The 9976-nt window shown below is 35.0% G+C and overlaps 1 protein-coding gene across 1 annotated transcript; it reads right to left on the bottom strand.

The window, feature by feature from the left end:
- Positions 1 to 5822: 5822 nt before the first annotated feature.
- Positions 5823 to 7654, bottom strand: LOC110911072 (aquaporin NIP2-1). Its single transcript, XM_022155647.2, has 5 exons — positions 7491 to 7654; positions 6701 to 6925; positions 6418 to 6612; positions 6286 to 6347; positions 5823 to 6206 (listed from the first exon to the last, which is right to left on the bottom strand). Exons 1-5 carry the CDS (start codon positions 7617 to 7619, stop codon positions 5957 to 5959), a joined length of 861 nt encoding a protein of 286 aa, XP_022011339.1. The 5' UTR covers positions 7620 to 7654; the 3' UTR covers positions 5823 to 5956.
- Between the last annotated feature and the right edge of the window lie 2322 nt (positions 7655 to 9976).

Below are 9976 nucleotides of genomic sequence, written 5' to 3'. Positions count from 1 at the left end.
AGGAAGAAAATCTCCAAGTTCGACCAAATTATATATGGATGTAAATTAATTATCTACATCTTTGTAACCAGGAATTTGGATTTTGTTTTAATATTTAAGTAAAATCATTAGAATAATAAAATGGACTGTTTTTGATTCCATGGGATATGTTTAATGTGGAGAGTTCAAATGAGAAGAAATTTTTTGTAAGAATAAAAAAGAAGAAATTTCAACCAATAAAAATGTTTCGTTTTAATTCATTTAATTTTTGTATTTAATTTTAGTGTAAGGGTATATTGGTAAACTTAAATGGATCATTAATTGGTAGTCTTCCTTTTTAATAGCTAATTACATTAAATTTGTAACTTATTTAAAAAAAAACATATTTTTTCAAAAGAAGAAAAAATATATAATGTAAAGTGTAGCATAAATTACGAGGTGTGTAGTATGAATTACGAGGTGTGTGTAGGATAAATTTCAATATGTGTAGAATAAATTTCAAAACGTGTAGAATAAATTTTGACGTGTGTAAGCAAAAATTTAAGTGTGGAGGATAATAGTATTTAATGATTAATTAATCAGTCAAAGATAATAATAAATGATTTGAGAGAAAAATTATTTAATATTTTATATTTGTACCCTTTGTTCTTTTTCTTCATAATTTAGTTTTCTTCTCAAATGAACCTTCTCCTATGTTTAATAAGCTCTTAATTTTATCATCTTTAAATTGTTAAGCATCATCTTTGTTTGTTGGGTTTTGATTTGATTTGATTTCATATCCGAGCTACAATATAGTTAAATTTTACAAGCTATTAAAAAGAATGCATTTAATTTGTTATATAGAGCGATTGTTGATACTAAACAGATCCAAGAATCAACATATCACTGCATGGACCAGATACGCATAGGCAAGCAGGGTCGAAGACAGACTTCTCCCTGCCGAAGCTACCTTCTCTATACTACATTCTCCTAACTTGTGAAGTAAAAGATTTAATTAATTTATGTTCTTTATTTTGTTAAAAGCATGAATCATTGATTTGAATATTCATGCATCTATTTAGTAAGTCAATTTGTTTTTAGATAGGTACTTTATTTTGTTAAAAGCATAAATCATTGATTTCATGATCGGTTCATAACTAGGCTTGTTAAAGAGGGATTGATGTAATGGGTTAAGGTACCTTACTACTAAATGTGATATATTTTTTTCCTTTATGAATTACTCCCTGTTTATTAGCTTACACTTCGCGTTAGTTGGTATCATATGCAAGTTGTGTTGGAGTAAATCAACCTCTTCATTCTTATGACGGAGATGATGAGGTTGATGGTTTGTGGTGTGCGTTAAACAGTCTCTTTGCTAGGGCCAACAAACTCGACATGATCTTTGAATAACTACATGCACTTTACCTAGGAGGTGGATGGATCCACAAAAATCATGAGGCTGGTTACTATGGTGCTATTCGGAAGGATGTTGTTGGTAGAACCAGTCGCAAAAACCGATATCTTGTCAACTAAGGTCCATATCCCGTTATAATAGGACTTAAACAAATACTCAAGGTTTTTATACTGACCTTGATATTAACAAACTTGAGAAAATTGATTCAAAGTTCTTAAGAAAAAATAGTTTTTCTAATCAAACAAAAGAACAAGAATGACTATTTTTTGGCTTGTAAGCAAACCTTTTTCTTTGTAAAAAGTCAAACTGCCCCTAAGACTATCCCGTGACCTTTGTGTAGTTGGGTTGTCAGTTGTTAAAATATTATTGGTTGTACTAAAGTTAAAAAAAAAAAAAGAAAATGAAACCAACGACTAGGTTGTTGGAGCAACCTAGGTCAAGACCCAAAACCACATCCACTTGTCCAAACATGATTGGTGCACCTTTTTTTGTTAACTACTAATTCCTCCCATCAATTTAATTACTTAAATAACTTTTTATAATTAATCTTATAAGAAAAACTAAATACACAGTATTTCTTAAAATAATTTTGTGAACATCCCTATATAAATTTTATTAAAAACAGATTTTGTTAAAAAACACATTTTTAATATAAAATAAATATTTATTTATAAAAGTTGGTTTAGGTTGGGTTGTTAGTGGGTATGAAAGGTTGGATTGTGTAAATAGAAGAAAGAGAAATTAGTTTTTTAATAAAGATTGGATTGAGTTGGGATATAAATGTGGATGGTCTAAGGCCTCTTATGCTTTCTTTTGATTCTTCGAACAAGGAACCAAAAACAATAGCCCTTTAAACGTTTATGGATTTTGTATAAAAAAAGCAGCCATACCCAATCTTTTCTTTTCTTTGACTTTCTATTTTCTATTCTTCAGTCAATTTGACAAATGCAACAGTGTATAAGCGTTAACATATTTGACCCTTCTACTATCTATTAATTAATTACATCTATAATACATAAACTACACTTTTAACTATTTACGTAATAGACACAAAACTTAGGTAGTGTTTGGTATGTAGAAATAAGAGGTGGAATGAAATGAGTGATTACGAGGGAATGGAGAAAACAGTGTTTGGTTAGTCAATGGAATGGAATCACCCATTACAAAAGGCATTCCATTCCCTTAAAATCATTCCTTCCACACCCCATGTTTTTTTCCATTCCATCACCTCTTGCACTATTCATCAACAACACCACAACCCACAACCTTCGCCACAACCCACCACCACCACCACCACCACCCACCACCTACGTCATCGGCGCCACCCGCCACCACCTCACCCCGACAGTCACCATCGCCGCCGCCACCCACTCGCCACCGTTATCACCCACAGCTGCGACCAACCGCCAACGCCACTCGCCGCCGCCGCCCACCACCATCGTCGACGCCACCACCACCGCCACCACCAACTGCCGCCGCCGCCATCAACCGCCACCTTTGCTACCACCCACCACCAACGGCCACCTTGTCGCCACCACCACTCGTCGTCACCGCCGCACCGCCACTCGCCACCACCACCACCACCCATTGCTGCCGCCGACACCCACTACCGCCACCTATAACCACCCACAATCACTACCACCGACCACCACCACCACTCACCGCTAATTTTATTATTCCGTTTTTCTTGCCTACCGAACAATACACAATAATAATTCATTCCATTCACATGGTAACCAAGCAAGACATGGAATGGTAATGATCCATTGCATTCCCTCGTCCATTCCATTACCTCGTCCATTCCATTCCTTCGTTCATTCCATTACCCCATACCAAACAGACCCATATAGGGTATCTTTGGCATGGAGATTTTAGGAGCTTCTAGCTTTAAGCTTTTAAGAAAAAGCTCCTACTCAATAAAAAGTCTTGTTTTGTTGAAGAAGCTTTAAGCTTTTAGGTCAGGAGCTTGAAGCTTTTGGTTGAACGCTACTACTAGTAGCGTTTAGAAGGAGTTACAAGCTTTTAGGGAAAAAATTACTATTTTAACCTCTAAAAATAAGGAACTTTTTAATGCACCAACTTTCTAAATTTTTAGTTATGTCCATTTTGATCATTTTATACATTTTATTAAAAGCTCCAGCTACTCTACCAAACACCAAATATATCTAAAAAGCTACAGCTACAGCTAACAGCTTCCAAGCACCAGCTACCAGCTTCTAGCTTCCAGCTACCAGCCACCAGCTACTTTTGCCAAACATACCCATAATCAAAAAGATCGTAATCAAAGCAAATCTCCGGGTCCGGGTTTCTCAAGTTATTTAGTAGGGTGGAGATACAATAGGAAGTTTATTTGGCTAGGAAGGCTAGGAAGTGATCTTGACCATCCATTAAGTTAATCAAGGGCTAAGATTAAATCAGGGAAATTGAAAGGAAGAAAAGAGGCGCGTGAGTTTGTTCAAGGGCATTCTAGTCAATCCAAGCCAATAGTTTCTCTCTCCTCTAATTCCCCCCCATTTTTTAAACGTTAATAACTCTTTCATACGACATTATTTTTTTATAAAAATTGCACCAAAAAAACGAGCGTTTTTTATCTTTAAAACGAGTATACAATTGCTATATTTAAAAAAAAAATTTAAAACCCAGTTGCGTAAAACGCAATAGAAAAACCACCAGTTACGTAAAACGCAATGAAAAAAAAACCTAAAAAATGACATTTTTCTAAAACGCAATGCACCAAAAACACAAAGAAATGACTTATTTGTAAACGTAATGGCCAGAAAACACAAAGAAATGTCTTATTTGTAAAACGCAATGGCCAGAAAACACATAAAAATGTGTTTTACCTAAAACACAATGCACCAAAAACACATAAAAAAGGTGTTTTACCTAAAACGCAATGCACCAAAAACACAAAGAAATGTCTTATTTGTAAAACGCAATGGCCAAAAAACACTTAAAATGTCTGTTTTCTAAAACGCAATGGACTGAAAACACATAAAAAAGTGTTTTACCTAAAACGCAATGCACCAAAAAACACAAAGAAATGTCTTATTTGTAAAACGCAATGGCCAGAAAACACTTAAAAATGACTCATTCTAAAACGCAATGGACTGAAAACACCTAAAAAATGTGTTTTACCTAAAACGCAATGACTGAAAACACTTAAAAATGTGTTTTTTTTTTCTAAAACGCAATAGCCAGAAACCACATAAAACTCTCTTATTTCTAAAACGCAATGGACACATAAAACTGTCTGTCACTGTGAACTGTCTGAATTGTCTACGAATTACTGTCTTAGAAATGAGCTAATTTCTGGAAAATGAATTTTTCTGATGCATTTTTAGCTCAACCCCAGCCAGGGGCTCTGCCCCTTGGACCCCGCTACCAGGGGCTACCGCCCCCGGACCCCCGCCAAGATCGTAAAACGCAATGACTAAATAAAAAACCCAGATCGTGAAAATGAAATTAAAGAATTTCTTACATGGATCGAAGCTGATTTCTTCATCAATTGACGAAATTTGAATGATAGAAACACTTATCAACGCTCGAATCGAACGAATCGAGTGATTATCTCCAAAATCACCGGAAAAAACGAGATTTTTTTATGAAATTAAACTGGGTTTTCTTAAAAAAAAGCTGAAGAACACGTTGATCGGGTTTTGAATCATTGATTGGTGATGAAAATCGCACTATAATGTAGTGATTATTAAGATAGAAAGTGAAGAAATGGTTGAAGATGGTGGGTTTTGAAAATGGTGGGTTTTGAAGTTACTGGGTTTTGAAAAAGGAAGAAGGAGTTGGATTGACTAAAATATCCTTTTTGTTTATTTTAAATGTTGCACATGTCATAATCCTATGGATTCCTATTCTTTTTAGCCAAAATTAACTTCCTATTTGATCTTTCCTTTATTTAGTATTAGTATAGTTTGTTAATGGGTCGAATGTTGTTAAATTGTTTATTATTTTCTGTTGGGCCGCAGGCCACATGTCAAATGGGTCGAATATGTTTTAGAAGTCCACTTAGGTTTAAATGATGAAGTGGCACGTCTTGGAGGAATAACCACCTATTCGTTTATATGTGAACAGGAACGTCTGGAACATCACGTCCCTCAGTCGCAATGTTTCATTGTTATAAATAGGGTTGTCAGTTTCAAGTCCTTTATGCAATTCGAACTCATTGTTTGTCATTGTTAATCAAGTTATACAAGTTTGGTTCGATCATTCGGTTAGTAGATTTCAGTTTATTTGTTTCGATTCAGTATGTATTGGTGTGAAGTTTGTGATGAATATCAAGAGGCATGTTATCATCCTTCATCCACTCGTTCATGGTCCTGGGAGAATCAAGACTTTGATACCAACATTAACAATTAAGGCCAACAGATTATCCCTTTAGATTTTGTTTGTTTATTTGCAGGTAATTTAGTTTTTGCACTCTTTAAATTTTGCTACATGATGGAACACTACTTGATTGTTGGTACGTTTACAAATAGTGTGAATTATGAAGTTTCTAGCATACACTCAAACATCCATTGATCACATGAGAATTTTACAGTCAATACATGATAGTTGATGCCAATATACTAGCTATTTTACAGAACCATTTGGATATATTACTGCAACATGTTCATTAATATTGCTTTTCATTCTACCAAATTTTGGCAAAGAAATCTCCTGATCTGGTTGGTTTGTTGCTCGAATAAAACTGTAGCACATCACCCCTGATAATGTTCCTGTTATCGGGCCAACGATGTACACCCATAGACCCTTATAGTTGTTACTAGCTAATGCTGGTCCAATGGTGCGTGCTGGGTTCATTGATCCTCCTGATACTGGCCTGAAAAATTATAGATTCTTCGTCGAAACTATTTTTAGTTTTTAATTTGCATAGAGTTATATTAGATAGTTAAGTTTACCCTGCTAAGATGGATGTAATGCATACTGCTGATCCTACTGCTATACCTGCTAGCTCTCCTACCTGCAATTATTTTAGTTACTCAATAGCGTTACATTTTTTCTTGAAATGGAAACGCAAGTAGGATTCTTACGGCTTTACAATCCGTGGCTACAGCTGAAGTGACAAACATCATTATGAAAGTTACAATGATTTCCATGATCAGAGCTTGTAAGTCTGTCCCTGAAGGTGTTGTTGTGCCCAAATGTTTTATTGGTTGTAACATTATCCGTAGCGCGAATGAAGCCGATATGGATCCTGTGAACTGGGCTGCTACATAGAGAGGAACCTGTACATACACAATGTTTGTAAAAATTAGTTGAACGATACCTACATTAATAGTCCATATAAGGATTGAGTAGGTACTAGGTTGGTACCTGATTCCAAGGAAAATGTCTAACAGTTGCAAAAGCTATGGTGACTGCAGGATTCATATGTGCACCTGAGATGTGTCCAACTGCATAGATCATCACAGTTACAATTAGACCACCCGCAAGAGAAACTCCTAGCTGAGACACCATGTGCTCATTGCTAGTACCGATCGCGGCACATCCACATGTAACAAACACCATCAGGAAGGTTGCGACCATCTCCGCTACCACCTGTTAGATAAAATACAGTGAAACCGCCGCAACTAGTAGCATGCATGGAATAATTTTGAATAAGAGCAAAGTGAGGAGAGAATCAAGAGGAGTTTGAAGATAAAGTTTAAATTTAGTTAGTGTAATAGTTTAAATGTTTAGAACTTATGAGCTAAGTTTTATTTGTTTGTTTGAGTTTAAGATGAGTTAGGTTTAGTAAAGGTCGAGTGTAAATAGATGCTAGGGTATTCATTGTATGGTGTGGGTTTTTTTTTCCGATATCGACAATAACATAGTGGAGTCATGGGTAGTTGTTCACAAAATATTTTGTGTTGCGTCTATGTTGTTTTAGAACATATTTCTACATTCCGGTCGGCTAAAAATATATCAATTGTTCATTAGGGACATAATAGTTTTTTTTTTTTTTATTAGAGAGGAGTTGCATTGATAACAAAAGGGAAAGTTGGAAGTGTCATTAATCACATTGTAGGTATGGATTATTATTGGCAAATAAATAATGATTTAGATTACTAAAATCCAATTTGCTTATACACAATGGTGACAGGTGACGGAAATGGTAACTTACCTTTCGGAGAAAACCCGGAGGATAGTAACCTTGTGACATTGTGGTGTCTTTGAGTTGTTGCTTTACCGGTGTTTCTATCACAATGGTGGGTAACTCGTTTGTGCCACCACTTGAATGTTCTTTCGGCATGATATGCGATGTATATAGATACAATCAAGGTTTAGAAAACGCTAGCGGTGTGTACTAACTAGAAGTGAGCATATGTTTATCTTCTCAAATGGCTAAGGTTTATATATACAATGTAGTGAATGTACGTCCATCCCTTCTCTCCTAAATTAATAATGTATTATAAATTATAATATAAACACACCGAACAATGGGACAAATATCTTTTGCACTTTATCTTCACTGATCTTCAATTCCATTAGAACCTAAAAGCAACAAACGTATATGGATAACAAATGAGGGGGTGACATCAGTCAAGTGATATGCTTAAAAATGAGTTCTTTTATAAAGTTAAACAAGCATTTTATATAACAGACATAACATAAGTGACATATGTTACATCAAATCATATATGATTTTATGTTAATGGTGCGGGTAAAATCTGGTATCTACAGAGTATCTACCTAAATTTATCTGTATCCAGCTATATGGGGGTGAGTGGATAATCTAATTCATAGTGGTCTATGATCTTATCTCTGACTTGAGATATGTCGGCCTAGCTTGACCTGCATTAGAAATCAAGGGGATAGTTTGAATTATAAAATAACTAGAGGTCCTGAATGTATTTCACGACATGTTTATGAATAAGTGAATCAAGTAAATAATTATGTTCTTATGGTTGTTTACTTGTTTGTTTATCATTTTTATTATTCGACATGTTCATAACCCGCTCAGGTGCTTTTAGACATCTATCGATGTGAACAACTTTGCAACGAAATATCCTTTGGTAAATCATCGTTAATCTTAAAGATAAATATTTCAAACAAGATTCCCGCCCTAGTTTCAAGCGTTTTTCGGTGAGAATCAATTTTCGAAAGTGTTCCCCTAGAAACATAATGGAAACCGAACATCAGTTATTAAATATATGAATTTGATACCTAGTACGCTCATAACACTCTAGAATGGGTCCCTGGACTTTACATGTCTACACATTAAGGGTTGTTTGGCAACCTCTATGTTAGTACATGCTAAGCCAGTAAAAGGCCTGACTAGGTAAGAGACTCTGAGCCATTAAGTATTAGAGCTAGTAGGAGGCTTGGTGGTTGGTGGTGGAGGAGGTGGTAGTGGGTCTAGGAGGTGGTGTGTGAGTGGTTGGCTGAGGGTCATGAAGACATGTGAAGAGACAAAGAGCTAAAATTTTCATTCAACATCATTTTAAAACTTAATGGGTACTAAACAGTCTTTAGTGAAATGGGGTTTCCACACATATGCATGGTTTCTAATATGTTTTAGATAATTTCGAGCACATCGAAACCTATGTTGTACATGTGTATCTAGTTTCAACACTTTCGGGGAAGACGTTTGATTAATAACAGAATTAGTGGACTCTGAATTGAAGATGCCCGAAATTTGTTTGTAACGGCCTATATATGTTTAGAGATGCATACGTCGTCACCAACATTAGTTTTTTTCCACCTCTAGAATTGATCATTTGCTCACCAGTTTGTCGAGATAAATTAAGCTAGGAAATACATGATGTGTCATATGATCCAAACCAACAATACCACATACCGCAATGACAAACGCCACCTTATGATTTTTGCAAAAGTCAAAAATAGAAAAGTATTATCTAAGAAATAAGCGAACGACCCGAAAAGTATTATCTAAGAAATAAGCGAACGACCTGAAAAGTATTATCTAAGAAATAAGCGAACGACTCGAAGAATTTAAAAGTCTTAGCATTGAACACCTACCACCTGGAAGGGGTGTCTTGCAAATGAGTATAAATGTTAAGGTCGATGATTCTTAAACGGCTTGGGTTGGATTGGTTAATCCTTTTTTTATTGCAGTGTAATGTTTTTAATTATTCCTATGTAAATTTATTATTATTATTATTATTATTATTATTATTATTATTATTATTATTATTATTATTATTATTATTATTATTATTATTATTATTATTATTATTATTACATAATGTTTTTAAATTACAATTATGTAATGTTTTTAGTTATTTAATATGTAATGTTTTTTATTTATTTTTAAATTGTCGAAAACTAAAAATGGTGTGGATTTTTCCACTCAAGTGGAGTTTGAAACCATGCCACAATCAAGCAGGGGTGGACCCAAGTGTGGGAGAGGATAGGCGGATGCCCCTTAAAAAATTAGTGTATTTTATAGGTAAAATCACGACTGCGCCGTTGAAAGTTTGGTTGAACCCCCTGTACGTACCTTTAGAAAATAGTTTTTGAGTCTGCCACTACGATCAAGTAGGAAAAGATGAAAATAGTGTGGAATCTAATGTGGTGATGATGTAACAATTTCCCTCAAGTAGAAAGTCGAACCATATCCAATGGTCTGACGATATGGGATTAGAG

This window comes from Helianthus annuus, chromosome 15, assembly GCF_002127325.2.
Source record: "Helianthus annuus cultivar XRQ/B chromosome 15, HanXRQr2.0-SUNRISE, whole genome shotgun sequence".
Lineage (NCBI taxonomy): Eukaryota > Viridiplantae > Streptophyta > Magnoliopsida > Asterales > Asteraceae > Helianthus > Helianthus annuus.
Note: the sequence above shows the minus strand (reverse complement) of the source record. Positions and strands in the feature narration are given on the sequence as shown.